Source organism: Phaseolus vulgaris, chromosome 5 (genome assembly GCF_051622355.1).
Source record: "Phaseolus vulgaris cultivar YP4 chromosome 5, ASM5162235v1, whole genome shotgun sequence".
Taxonomy (NCBI): Eukaryota; Viridiplantae; Streptophyta; class Magnoliopsida; order Fabales; family Fabaceae; genus Phaseolus; species Phaseolus vulgaris.
In genome coordinates, this window is record NC_143502.1 from 20,209,023 (window position 1) to 20,224,472 (window position 15,450).

A 15,450-nucleotide genomic window follows, 5' to 3' on the forward strand; every position below is an offset into this window, starting at 1 on the left:
GCATCGGCATATTCTGAATGTTGCTCGGTCATTACGGTTTCAAGGCAATATTCCCATTAAATTTTGGGGGGAATGCGTTTTGACTGCAGGCTACTTAATCAATCTCACACCATCCTCCATTCTAAAAGGAAAAACCCCTTATGAAGTGATCCATGGATGTGTACCCAGTTACGCGCACTTACGAGTATTTGGTTCATTATGTTATGCTCATAATCAACATAGACAGCGGGGTAAATTTGATAGTCGTAGCCGAAAATGTGTGTTTGTCGGGTATCCATATGGCCAAAAAGGATGGAAATTATTTGATTTGGAAACAGAAACTTTCTTTGTCTCTCGTGATGTACATTTTTTCGAAAATAAATTTCCATATTTTGAAGCCAAAAAGATGGACACTGCACCACCATTGCAAAACCCAATTATTGCCAATTCTTTAGAAACTGGAACGGACCCACATTTTCTTCATGAAGTTGCCTCCTCAAACCTAGATGAATGCATCGTCAACCAACCCATTGCATCTCCCATCCCAGCCAAGGAGGATGTTACCCTCACAGATGACTTCGACCACACTATCAACGACTCCGATCCGTGTATAGAAGCCTCGACGCTACCCGCGGATCCACCGCCGCGTCCGACGGAGACGGCGCCGTCGGTTTCTTCACCACCGCTGACGGCCGCGGTTCCCCTTGGGCGAGGGCATCGCGCGAAGCTGCCTTCCGTATGGTTACGCGATTTTGTCGCAGCCACCACGATACCGTCAAGCCCCTCTGTTCCGTCACCTCTTTCAACAGAATCCTCAGGTGTTTCGTATCCTATACATGATTTTGTGAATTGTGATTCCTTTTCTAAACATCATAAAAGTTTTCTTGCCTCTTTACACACCGAGCAGGAACCCCTGTTCTTTTCTCAAGCGGTCCGAGAACCCCGGTGGCGTGATGCTATGGCACAGGAGATTCATGCTCTCGAACTCAATGACACCTGGAAACTCACCGCTCTCCCTCCTGAAAAGAAGGCACTTGGGTGTAAATGGATCTACAAAATCAAATACAACTCGGATGGAACAATTGAAAGATCAAAGGCTCGATTGGTAATTCTTGGAAATCATCAAGTGGAGGGTTTGGATTACAACGAGACGTTTTCTCCTGTCGTAAAGACGGTAACCATTCGCACAACTCTAGCAGTCGCAGCCGCAAAAGATTGGGAGCTTCATCAGATGGACGTTCACAGTGCGTTTCTCCATGGTGATCTTGATGATGAGGTTTATATGAAACTCCCTCGTGGCTTCCAAGAATCTCAACCAGGGGCAGTGTGCAAGCTTCAAAAGTCTCTATATGGCCTCCGACAGGCCCCCAGGTGTTGGTTTGCTAAACTATCTTCTTCTCTCACTCGTTACGGCTTCCAACAATCCCCGAAGGATCATTCCCTGTTTACTCTCAATAATAATGACATACAGTTGGTTGTGCTAGTCTACGTTGATGATCTTGTGATTGCAGGGAATAATGGTACTGTCATCCAATGTTTTAAAGGCTACTTAAATCAATGCTTTCATATGAAAGATTTAGGCCGCCTCAAGTACTTCCTGGGGGTTCAAGTTGCTCGCTCCCCCAACGGAATCTTCCTTTGTCAGAGGAAATATGCCTTAGATATCATTACTGAAGTCGGATTATTGGGTGCGAAGCCCGACACTACACCATGTGAAGAAAATCACAAATTGAGCTCCGCTACTGGTTCTTTTCTTTCTGACCCGGCTACTTATCGTAGACTTGTTGGGAGGTTAATTTATCTATGTTTCACTCGACCTGACCTTGCCTACAGTGTCCAAACTTTATCTCAATTTATGCAAAATCCACGCTCCGAGCATTGGCAAGCTGCTCTTCGTGTTGTTCGATATTTAAAGGGGCATCCTGGACAAGGAATACTCCTACCTCGAGAGAACAACTTACAACTCTTTGGGTGGTGTGATTCTGATTGGGCAAGTTGTCCACTGACACGGAAATCTCTCACCGGATGGTTTATTCAACTCGGCACTTCCCCAATCTCTTGGAAAACCCAGAAACAACAAACGGTTTCTGCCTCCTCTGCTGAGGCTGAATATCGATCAATTGCTAAGACCACCCGAGAATTAAAGTGGATTAAAGACATTCTCGCTTCTCTACATGTTCCTCATCCTGGCCCAATTCGTCTTTATTGTGATAGTCAAGCAGCACTTCACATTGCTAAAAACCCGGTCTTCCACGAACGCACCAAACACATTGAAGTTGACTGCCACCTTGTTCGAGATGAAATCATTCACAAGCGCCTTCTTCCATTCTATGTGCCCACACATACACAACTAGCTGACCTTTTCACCAAAGCTCCCGGTGCTAAAAAGTTTGGAGCCATCTTGGTCAAGTTGGGCATTCAAGACTTACATGCTCCAACTTGAGGGGATATTACCGGACAAAATCATTATTAGACTTAATTAGACTTAATTACAGGAATATAATCACTATTAATGAGTCTATAATTAGACTTAATTATAGGAATATAATCACTATTAATGGGTCTATAATTAGTCTTAATTACAGATGTTATGTTAGAAAAAGAATCTGTACGGTTCTAATGCTATGGTTATATATATGTATCATTGCTATAGATGAAAGACAGATTGAATAAAACAGAAAATATTCTTTCAAGGAAGCTTCTTTAGAGACCTTGACTATAAACAAAATGAGAGTTAGAGAACTTTACAAAGCTAACATGATCATGGTGACTCCTAATGGTAGTTTAGTTTGTAATAATTTCCCTTTATATTCATACTTTAGTTTTACAAGGGGATAATTGTTGTTTGGATGATAAGATAACCTATGTCAGCTTGATTGTTCTTAGTTAAGATTATTCTCTTTTATGTCTGGATTCAAGGGTGAGAATGAGCTTGTTTGATCACTACTTCCTCCCACCTTACTTTGTACATGTAGATAGCCTATATGAACTAACCATAACTTTGACCTATAAGCATGAGAGCATAATTTGTAAAGAGTGTGATTGTTCTTTTTATTTAAGACTACTTATCTTTAGAAAGTCTCAAGTGATGATATTCCATTTTTGGCTTATCTCTTCTATGAGTGGTGCCTTACCTCAAAGTTTCGTGAGTGTTTATTGTAGCTTTCAAGAATATCTATCCTTTTTTCCAACGGTATTCTTATTCTCTAAGTTCTCTCTTTCTTCCTTGACATTCTTTCAATTTCAATTTCTTCCCCTCCAACTTGATTAAAGCATGTGTGTGTTGAAGATGGGAAGCTTTGAGGTATCAAATTCTCATGGAACCTAAAGTTGTGCTGCTTTTTAGGTTTGGGTTTAGTTATGGGGTTTAGCATCTTTGTAAGATCAGTCCTTCATTCCTACAGAAAGCTTGTTTCAATCTGTTTTAAAGAACTAGGTTTTTTTTCCATGCAAAGGGAAAAGCAACCGATTAAAGTTTCGAGACAATCGGTTGTTTGTCACTTAGCTGGCAAAAGAGTTTTGAAACTGTTTTTTGAATCAGTTGTGTAACTGCTGAAACCATTCAACCGGTTAAATCGTGGTTTCAACCGATTAAAAGTGAGTTTTCATAACAGTATTTTGAAAACCTGTTTTAATTGATTCAGTTGTTCAAATCTGTCTTAAACGGTAGTTTTTCAAAGGTTATAAATATAGCCTTCTTTCAAATGTTTCAAAGTAGAGAAATACAAAAGTTTTACACTCTGATTTGAGATCAAAAAGAGAGATTACAATCTGTTTGTGAAAAGGAGTTTTCCAAAGTTTAGCAAGATTGTTTTTTAGCTTTGTTGTGATTCAAGAATTGATCATAGGGCTTCTGGTTTACTGTTATTCTAGGTGTTTTCTACCCTTTCTTAGTTTCTTGTAATTGTTCATATTACATTCTGTAAACGTGTTTGTAAAATCTTGTAAAGTCAGTGTGACTCTGGCTTAAGGTGTGTGTTATGTGCAAAAAGGGTGAGTAGGTCTTGTGGTTTCAAGATCACCTCTTTGTGGGTGTTTGTAATGTGAGTTTGGTTACATAGTGGAATACTCAGTGGTTTGACTGAGGACTGGATGTAGCTCAGGGATTGAGTGAACCAGTATAAACCTTGTCTGTAAATCTCTCTTTGTCTCAACTCTCTGAATGTTTGATATTTTTTTTGCCAGAAACAACCGATTAAATCATGTTTTAACCGATTGAAATTATGATATTTGTTTCTGTTAGACTGTTTGATTGACTTTCTGATTTGCTTATTTGAGTTGTTTGTTAAGGATTCATTCTAAAGTAAAGTAATTGCGGAAATCTTTTAGAAACAATTCACCCCCTCCCTCTTGTTTAAGTCATCAATTCTAATAGTGTGAGCTTCTATTTTCCTTGGCAACCATAAACCAACACCAAACCATCACCGAAAATCAAGAATACCAACACATATGCTTTGGCCTTTACATGAACCAAAGAAAACTAATAATCAATGAAAAAATGTTACAACTCACCTAAATACCCTGCTTATTCTCCCACTCTTTACTTCCACCAACTATTTCATATTCTTGATCGTTATAGTTATGTCTCATCCATACACATGTTTATCAATAAAGAAACCAAAATAAAAAGTCTCAAAGTTTGAAGTGAAAAATCATTTCCCATTTGGAGTATAAGAAAGTCTCCAATATGATTGCTTGAGGAAAGATGTTAATCTTTTAAATAACATAGTTGTTATTGGTTTATGTAAATACTAAATTTGTTATTGTGATAATTGGTTTATGGAATAACACATTAGAACAACTCGAATAGCCTAAAAAATAGATTGTGTCAAACTGTAAGAATAGTGACCTAATTTGAGGTGGACAAATTTGATAGTTCTTAATTTAAATAAACTTATATAAGACTAATCCAAAATAAAAAGTCTCAAAACTTGAAGTGAAAAATCCTTTCTTATTTGGGAGTATAAGAAAGTCTCCAATATCATTGTTTGAGGAAAGATGCAAATCTTTTGAATAACATAGTTGCTATTGGTTTATGTAAATACTAAATTTGTCATTGTGATAATTAATTATTGGAATAATGCATTAGAACAACTCGAATAGCCTACAAAATAGATTGTGTGAGATTGTAAGAATATAACTAATTTGAGGTGCACAAATTTTATACCAATTTGATAGTTTCATGATCTAAATAAACTTAAATAAGACTAGTCCATAAGTTTATAGACTTAATCATTTTAAAAAATAATAATAATTTAAAAAAATTAAAATGTTATTTTAATAAAACATAAAAAAATTATGTAGTTGAGATTGTTATAAGAGAAATAATATTAAAAAATTTGAGTAACATTAGTAGATATTGAATCAATACAATGGAGGGACTTTTAAAAAAAAATATATATATATATATATATATATATATTTGTAAAAATAATATTAAAAAAATTACATAACGGTTATTTAAAAAATATATTATTTAATTATTTTAAAATAAAGAGAAGTTATTTAATAGAGAGAAGTTATTTAATTATTTAACGTGTGTGCACTGTTCGCCACTTACACATACTAGAATAGGGTGAGTGACCCCGTGTTTGAACAACTCTCCATCAATCAAGGTGTACTTGCTCGAATTTTTCTAGCTTCTGTGGGCTCCAGCGAGAGTAACCCATCAGCCAAGTAGCGTTTGTAAGGTGTGTGCTTATCCTGGGCGTCTTCAACGTCTCATGAGTCAGCGACTTCACCCCTTCCGAAGTGCTTATCTGATGGATTTCTGCTGCATTGTCTGTGGTAGTTCGAGATGTCCTCAGGGTCTCCTGAATGACTGTCATCTGTCTGCCCCCTTTGCCTGAACTGGCGAGTTTTGTTAGCAAATCAGCTCGAGCATTATGTTCTCTAGGGACGTGTTCTAACTCGAACACCTCAAACGTCTCCCTTAGAATCTGGACGTACTCTAGGTATGCAACCATCTGAGGGTCTTTAGCCTGGTATCCTCCTATGACCTGACTTGTGACTAACAAGGAGTCACTCTTTGCCAACAAACTTTTTGCACCCATCTCCTTGGCCAATAACATTCTAGCGATCAGGACCTCATACTCTGCCTGGTTGTTACTAGCCTTGAAAGCGAACCGTAGGGCCTGCTCAATCAATAGCCCATTTGGTCCTTCCAAGATGACGCTAGCCTCACTGCCCTGTTGGTTGGAGGAACCGTCTACAGAGAGTACCTATCTGAAACCTGCTCCTTCTTGGTGTGTGACTGCCAAGGAGAGTTCTACCATGGAGTCAGCATAAACCTGGCATTTGATAGGGCCTCTGGGCTCGTACTGCACGTCGAACTCTGATAGCTCTACTGCCCAACGCCCCATTCTTCCCGCAACATCTGGTTTCTGCAAGACCTTGCGAATGGGAAGGTTTGTCATCACTATCACTGTAAAGCTCTGGAAGTAGTGGCGAAGCCTTCACGCTGAGAACACTACTGCCAAGGTCGCCTTCTCAATGGCCTGGTATTTCACCTCAGGCCCCTGCAATACTTTGCTTCCAAAGTAAATCGACTTCTATACCTGGTCATGTTCCTGCACAAGGACTGAACTGATCGCCCGATTAGTGACTGCGAAGTACAAGCGAAGCGGGGTACCCAGTTGCGGCTTGCATAACATCTGTGGACTGGCCAGGTACTCCTTCAGCTTGAGTTATGCCTCTTCGCACTCCCTGGTCCACACGAACCTATTATTCCTCTTTAGGCACTGAAAATAGGGGTGACCTTTGTCCCCTCCAACCGACACATATCTGGACAAAGCGGCCATCCGCCTTGTCAACTGCTGCACTTCCTTCACTGAGATCGGGCTCCTCATTTCTATGATTGCAGCGCACTTCTCAGGATTTGCCTCTATCCCACGCTCAGGGAGTAAGAAACCTAAGAACTTGCCTGCTTCCACCCCAAACACACACTTCTCGAGGTTCAGCTTCAATCTGTACTTGGCTATCGTGGTGAATAACTCTTCTAGGTCCGCTACGTGTTGCTCCCTCTGCTGGGAGGTGACCACCATGTCATCCACATACGCTTGGACATTTCGCCCTATCATGGGCGCTAGTACTCTGTCCATCAGCCTTTGGTAAGTCGCACCTGCATTTTTCAGCCCAAAGGGCATCACCTTATAACAGTAGCAAGAGAGTTCTGTCATGAACGTTGTCTTGCATTCGTCCCTGGGATGCATCCTAATTTGATTGTAACCAAAAAAGGCGTCCAAGAAGCTGAGTAGTCTGCAACCAGACGCACTATCCACCAGAGCATCAATACTGGGAAGCGGGTAGGAGTCCTTCGGGCAGGCCTTGTTGAGGTATGTGAAGTCGACGCATATCCTCCATTTACCACTGGCCTTCTTCACCAACACCACGTTTGCCAGCCACTCAGGGTATTCAATCTCCCTAATGTGGCCAGCGCTCAACAGCTTTTGCGTCTCTTCTCTAATGACTTGACGCCTCTCATCGTTGAACTTTCTTCTTCTCTGGCGGACAGGTCGGACCTGTGAGTCCATGATGAGGTGATGACACAAGAAATCATGGTCAATGCCACACATGTCTGAGGCGGACCATGCGAAGGCATCCAGGTGTCGCGATATCACCTCGAGAATCTGGTCCTGTGTGTCTTGGCCTAGAGACTTGCCAAACTTGAATTTCTTCCCACCGATCTCTCTTTCCAATACCTCTTCTGCAGGTTTGGGCCGTCACGGGTGACCCCTTCTTCTCTTGGAGGGTGGGTCGTGACAGCGAACACCCCCCTCTTCGTCTTGAGGCTATTCTCATAACACTTCTTAGCCTCCTTCTTATCAGACTTGATAGTGATCACCGTCCCCTCGAGGGAAGGTAGCTTCAATTTCATGTGCCTCGTAGAGGCCACCTCTCCAATCCTGTTCAAAGCAGGTCTGCCCAAAAGTATGTTGTGGGCTAATGGAGCGTTAACAACTAGATACCTGATGCTTGTCGTGCGGGAAGTTGTGCCATCTGTAAAGGTCGTCCTTAGCTTTATGTGTCCACGCACCTTTATCTGGTCTCCAAAAAAACCATACAAGCAGCCGGTGTAAGGCCTCAGCTGGTGTAGAGATAACTGCAGTTTATTGAAGGTCGATCAGAACATCACATCGCCCGAGCTTCCCTGGTCCACGAGGACGCGATGCACCTTCCTTCCCACTGTTACTACCGAAACCACCACAGGATCATTGTCGTGTGGGACAACGTCCTGGAGGTCGGCCTTGGTGAAGACGAGGTCGACATCGGGAGTCTGATCTGCCTCTTGTACCTCTACTGCCATCACCTCTCGTGCGTACTTCTTCCGCTGGGAGGCGGTGCATCCTCCTCCTGGAAACCCTCTAGAGATGGTGTTAATCTCACCATGAATGGGCACCTCGTGTCCCTGATCACCTCCTGGGGCAGCTAGCGCCTGAGCCCCCTGCAACTCTTGTAGGTTATCTTTCAAGAAGCCGCTCTTCACTAGTTCGTCCAACTGGTACCCCAATGACAAGTAGTTGCATATGGCGTAGTCATAAGCTTAATGAAATTCACACCAATTAATTTTAATTATTTATAATTTAATAATACAAAAGCATAATTTTACATTGAAATATAAATGAAAGAAAGTAAAATAGAAAATCTAAACTCCTCCCTCCCTCACAAGTCATTTTTTAAAACTCTTATAATTTTTAATAATTTTTCTCTCTCTAAATTTTCCCTTTGCATTGCATTTTTACCAGAATATTCTTAATTATTTTGATTCATAAATAATAAAAGTTGATTTTCTTCTTGAGAAATTTAAACTCTATTACTTTTATTCTCTTTTAATATAAAGATATTATAATATATAATGATTAATAAATACAATACAATTTTTATAGTTTTTGTTTATATATATTCTTTTACTTCTAATATTATGATAACTATTTTTTAAATATAATAATATTTAAAATAATTAATTTTCTTAATTATGTGAATAGATAGATGTGACAAGTCCTATATATATATATATAAATAGACACACATAATTCTAATGTTTCTCATTAAATTGAGTAGCTTTATTAATAAGTGTGAAATAGTTACAACGAAAAATTATCTTGACAGACCAGAAAAAAATTATTGTGTAAAAATACTTTTATTGTAGTATAAACAAAAAAGAACAAAACTAATAAAAAGTCATTAACATTAATTTCCTCTGATATAATTCTGGCCAGCTTAACTTCAAACGTTCGAAGCAAACTGATAAACCAAATATATTTATTCTCAAATTTAATAAAACTAATTTCATGCCATTAAAAAACGCAGTAATTACAAATATTAACAGACATAAGTAATAATGACATGTATTTGTTAATTAAGTGGTATGATGTTTGACTTTTAATTATGGCCTTTTAATATTTAATTTGTTTCTTTTTATTATTTAAAATTGTAAAAAAAATTAATATACATTTATCTATTTTCATAATTTTAATAATATATTTATTAATTTTTCTGTTATATCCGTAACACTTATAATAATTTAATAAAAATTAGGTAAAATAAAAATCTGTATAAAAATTATATCCTTAACTCTTATTATATTTCTTAGTTTCTACAAAAATAATTTAAAGATGTATAAAATATAAAATAATTCATATTTAAAAAAATATTTATTTATATGTTTTGAAGATTTTGAATGATGTTAAAAATTAGTTTAACTATAATTAATTTCGAACTAATATAACAGTTAAAAAAATGCAGTAATTAAATTAGAAAGTGTTTTTTACATAAATTAATTGATTAAAAAAGTGTAACTGGACCTATGTGGCGTTCTAAATTCGCAAAAGTCAGGTTAAGACCTGAAACAGTGTCCCTTTTTTGCACTCCTTATATCTTCTCTCTCTTCCTTCTATGCTCTGTTTTTCTTCTTCCTCTGTTTCTTCACTCTCCATTTTCCTCACTCTCTTTCTCTCTCTCATTAAATTCTCTCTCTAGAATTTTCTGTCCTCTAGCTGTGCTATTTCTGTCCCTTCTCAAAGCCCCACTACTCTCCTCTTCACAGGGTCAAGTAGCAGACTCTTCACTTTTCTTCCATTTTCTAACACACCCTACTCCATTTTTTCAGCTCATTAGAGGAACCGTTTCTATATATTAAGGTAAACGTTGAAATAACGTACCCCTTTTGTTTTGTCTCTCTTTTATACACTTTTACCATTGAAACTGAACCAGTCATTTCTGGGGTTGGCTTAAAAGGGTGTTTTTATTGTTTTATGAGGGAAAAGTTTTCATCTTTGAGCCTTTTTTCTTTCTTTCTGGGTCTGGTGTTTTGCTGATGACACGTTTTTGATGATCCTGTTTTATTTTTGTTGGTTGTTGTAAGTAGTGTGCATTGTTTTTCCTCATTCGGGTGTGTTGTTGTTTTTCATGTTTGGAGAAAAGTCCCTTTGATTTTTGTTGTATTTGCTTTTGATTGTTGGTGGTTTCTGGTTACAGGGTGTTTCTTTCAGGGTCGCACTTGGAGTTACAGAACAACACCAAATAATAATAGACAAATAAATAAATAAATAATAAATATTAAAACGTTTAATTGTTCTGTCTGTTTTCTTGAGATTTACGTTTCGCGATGACGAGAAGTTGACACCTTGGTTCACCCTCATTTTCTCCCCATACTTCTTAAGGTACGTTTAACTTCTCACTGGTTTCTATCTTTTTACACCATCTATCTGATTCGTGCTTTTATTTATTATTCTAAAATTGTTTATTTTTTCGAGGTAACTTGTTATTATTTTGAAAGAAAACAGTAAAAAAAGTTGTTGAAAATGTGTAAGCATTAGTGAGAAAAAGCCTTGACTAAGGAAAAGCAAGGGTGTTATGCATGCTTATTAGTTGTTTCTTGTCTGTATTGAACCATTGATTGCTCTCATTATACGCATGATTTCTGGCAGCGTTTATTATGACTTTTGGGTGTTCTAATGGGGGGTGAAGAAGTTTGGTACTTGTGTAGTTCCAAATTCAATTTCAAAATTTAAGTCACCTATTCTTGTTTTCTGTTTTTCTTTGGAAGGTAAAATATGGATTTTTTTAGAGCATGAAGAATCTCATGTTGTAATATTTTGACCTTTTTTAATGATAGGCATGTGAAGTTCTGACATAATGGATGTTGAAATGACATTAACTTTGGAAAGATATCAGTGTGCTTCACAGTAACTTCTCTGTCCCAAAAATATTTTCCTCATCATTTTTTCTTGTCATGTCCATTATTTTGGTTCACCTTTATATCTTTCTCTTGCTTTTCAATTATAATACCTTCTTTTGTCTACGTTACGGAATATTTATTTGATCTTAAAAAAGAACAATTAAGTGGTAATTAAGTGGTGGTAATGTTGTTCTACAGCTCTTAAATTTTTGCCGTTCTTGTACACTTGTACTCAGTACAAGTGCTCAGAGACAGTGATTTTAGTCACGGGAAATGTAAATTATCTCTCCTAACTATTACGTACAATCATCACATTGTCTATTTGCCTAATTATTATTGTCCTTATTTTTTCTATATAATATATCTGCAAATAATACTTCGAAACATGCACAAACTTTGAATATGAATGCAAGAAATAAGTTGAGTCTTTTTTCCTCATTTGGGTGAAAAAATGGTATTTCGTGAACACATCCCATTTTTGTGGTTTCTTTTCAGTTTCTTTTTATCCTAAAGTTTTGCAGCCTTCAAAACACGCGTACTGTTGGGGGATATAAATGTCTTATCTACCATGTGTTGGGTGATAAATTTCATCAGAGTTATGTATTTAGGTTAGGTTATGATATTTTACATGGACCCAAGTTTAGAGCAGCAACTAAAAATTGAAAATTTTGGTGTCTGAAATTAGCTACAAAATATTACTTTCCATCACCAGTTGTGGGGTTACAAAAGTTTTTGTTATGAGTGTTTTAGTTTTAGGATAAAAATGTAATTTTTCTCTATCCAGGTGACACCCATTTTGTAAACAAACGTTTTTCATTTGTCATGATGGTAAAGTTAGATTTACCATATCAATGTTCACCTTCATATGGGTTCTGCTGTTAACCAACACTGTTGGCCAATTACTATCTTACTATAGGGCTAAATAGAGGTGTTAGATATGCATAACTCAGGGAATCCTAAGGGTTATGAATCAGGCCAAAACACATTTTTTAATAAAAAATATTTGTCAGGTTTTTTATATGGTGGGTTACATTGGGATTCACAATTCAACCGTGATCTACCTAGATACAATGATTACCCTACAAAAGTTGTAAATTTGCTGAATTTATAAATTGATTTTACCTTATAGCCTTATGTAATCGTTATAGCTTGTATAATAATTCACGCTAAAGAAACTAATTCAGAAAAAAAGAGGGTGTGCTTAATTGAGTGATGGGCCTATTGCTCTTACGCTCCTTGAATAGAAGTTAGGATATACTATAAAGTGTTTGTAGAAATGATGAGCTTGTTTTCTTGGTGGGAGATGGTGGTGTTAAATCAGGGCTTAAAGTTTTTTCTTTTCATGGCATAATAAAGCACGGTTTTTTCTTTATTATTGATTATTAATCAGTGAATCTTGTTACGTAAGACCTTGGTTTTGTGTTAAGAATCCGGCTGCAATTTGGCATGATGGGCAAGATGCCTAGTATTACGTGGATAAACTACAATTTTGACCTTTTTAATGTAACTTTAGATCTTGTCCTTCGGTTTCTATTCTCTTGAAGTGGTGTGTTAGAACCTGCTTTTTGACACAGTGTAAATTGTGCTGTGCATACAATGAAATTTTAGTGGATGGAGTAATACAAAAAGGAAAATTCCCTCCTCTAATAAAGGTCCTCGATCTATGCGTTAAAGCATTACACTATATTTTTTTGTTTTGTCAATAGCTTTTGCTTGAACATGGCCATCATGATCACCATCGTGTCATAATATAAGACTTTATTTTATTGTCCTCGTGAGACTTTTAAAGATATCGCTGCTCCTTGCTGCATACATTTTACTAATCACAATTTTGATCTGCGTTTGTGATTTTTGGTGACTGCTTCTTCAGATGGAATCGGTGATGCCATTGGCCGTGACTCCGCGAAAGAAGCTGGCGCGTAGTTTTGCCAAGGTTCTTCATGTCAAAGCGCTGATTGGGATTGCCTCTGTTGATGGGTTGAAGAATGTTATATCTGATGCTAATCTCAAGGATGAAGGGAACATGGGAAAGAGTAAGAGTTCACTGAATTGGTCTGAGTCTTTCAACCAAGATGATGATGAAGAGCTTCAGGAGAGAATGGCCAATGAAGCTCTTCTAGCAAAGCTTTTTGCTAGCATTTCAACTGTTAAAGGTGCATATGCTGAGTTGCAGTATTCTCAGTCACCTTTTGACCCTGATGGAATTCAAGCTGCTGATCAATTGCTAGTGTCTGAGTTGAAAAACTTGTCTGAGCTGAAACAATGTTTCTTGAAGAAACAGTTTGATCCTTCGCCTGAGACAGCTATTGTTGAGTCTGAATCCAAGGAGCTGCAGGGTGTGATAAAGACATATGAGATGATGGGGAAGAAGCTAGAGTCACAGGTGCGACTCAAGGATTCCGAGGTTATTTTTCTTAGGGAGAAGTTAGAGGAAGCTAGTAGGCGTAACAAGGCAATTGAAAAGAGATTAAATCAAAGCGGCCAACTAGCTGTGCTTGATAATGTTCACATATCAGGTTTAAGTCCTACCCATTTTATCACAGTTCTTCGCCATGCGGTTAGGTCGGTTCGCAACTTTGTGAGGGTGATTGTGGATGGGATGAGATCTGCAGGTTGGGATATTGATGCGGCAGTCAATGCCATTGAGCAGAATGTGGTTTATTTGGCAGAAGATCACAAGTGTTTCGCAATTGAGGCATTTGTTTGCAGGGAGATGTTTGATGCTTTCCACTTCCCTAACTTTTCTCTGTCAAATGAGTCTCTCCCTGATAGAAGTAGGAGGCAACAGTGGTTCTTTGGGAGGTTCAATGAGATGAAATCCATGAAGGCAAAGGACTTCCTTGCTGAGAAGCCAAGATCATCATTTGCAAAGTTTTGCCGGGTGAAGTACTTGAAACTTGTTCATCCCAAGATGGAGTCATCATTTTTTGGTAACATGAGTCACAGGAACCTTGTAAATGCTGGAGAGTTTCCAGACACTGCATTCTTCACATCATTTGCAGAGATGGCCAAGAGGGTATGGCTTCTACACTGCTTGGCCTTCGCTTTTGAGCCCCAGGCTTCAATTTTCCAAGTGGGGAAGGGGTATAGATTTTCTGATGTGTACATGGAAAGTGTGAATGACGAAATCTTCCTCTATTCAGAAGTGGAATCAGATCCACAAGTTGCTTTCACAGTAGTTCCGGGGTTTAAGATTGGTAAAACTGTTATACAGTGTCAAGTGTACCTCTCACAGCACCAAAGCAAAAGGCAAAAAAGTTCAGTTCCACAAAGCATAGGTAGCACCAGGCACTAGGGACCCCACAACACAGGTTATTGAACTGGAAGGCATTCTTTATTTTTCTCAGTGAACTTTTTGGAGGGAAATGAAGCAGTTGTGGGGACTGAGCTCTGGCTAGGATCACTCACTGGGGCATCTTTGTCCATTTGTATTTTGGCCATTTTGAAAAGAAAAGCCATTGGACCGTTGCATTGGGAACAACCCTTTCTTTAGAATCTTTTTTTAATTTATGCCAGAGTTATCAAAGACATCCTCCCAAATTTTCTTATCAGGCCAGTGACAGGGATTGTCTAGCTGTTATGCATCTTCACTAAACATTGCATTTTATAATATGTACATAATGATATATAGGTGGGAATTTTATAATCCTCTTTTCCTTTTCTTATTAATCTTTATTCTGCTGAATTCCCCTATTTTTGACCCTCAACCTTGTGTTCAAATGCCCCTTGCTGTGCCTCTACATGCCTCCAAATCTATGTGTTGTCAACTTAACTATTAATTATTCTTCATTCCTCTTTCCAAATGCTACATGTCCTGGTTAAACTTGAAGAAAAAACAAAAAACAAATGGCCGAATGTCAGTTTTGCCCCTTGTAGCTGTGATTATATCTATTAATGGACTTAACTAATTCTATGGGGACTGCTCTTGTTGTACAAATGCACATTGGGTGTGTAAATGTATTGATGGCTAAAGGGGGACCCCCAAGATGCCAACTTTATTAAACCAAGTCGGTGTTGAAGGGGCATGTGAAGACAATATTTGCAAACCTTTCTATGTCTCAATAAAGGAGATTTGAGATGTGATTCTTCTTGATGGGTTTGTATATCTGCATCTTCGTGTCATGCTTCCCCACCGTTACAAATATCTATGCTATGCTAATGCAAGTGGTTGTGTTGTGTGTATATTGGGCTATAATTCACATGCTGTAGTAAAACTGGAAAGTGGGTAAGGACCATATGGATCTTTAAGGGCTATTCATGTCTTTAAAATCTTGGAAAGGTAACATCTTTTA

General features: G+C 37.9%; 1 protein-coding gene across 1 annotated transcript; it reads left to right on the forward strand.

Moving 5' to 3' along the window:
• The first annotated feature begins 9,922 nt into the window (after positions 1-9,922).
• LOC137835261 (protein GRAVITROPIC IN THE LIGHT 1) lies at positions 9,923-14,686 on the forward strand. The gene is given in 5 exon segments (XM_068643689.2): positions 9,923-10,118; positions 10,456-10,640; positions 11,096-11,165; positions 13,029-14,402; positions 14,405-14,686. Coding segments are annotated over 2 exon segments (1,410 nt in total). The 5' UTR covers positions 9,923-10,118; positions 10,456-10,640; positions 11,096-11,165; the 3' UTR covers positions 14,441-14,686.
• Positions 14,687-15,450: the final 764 nt, after the last annotated feature.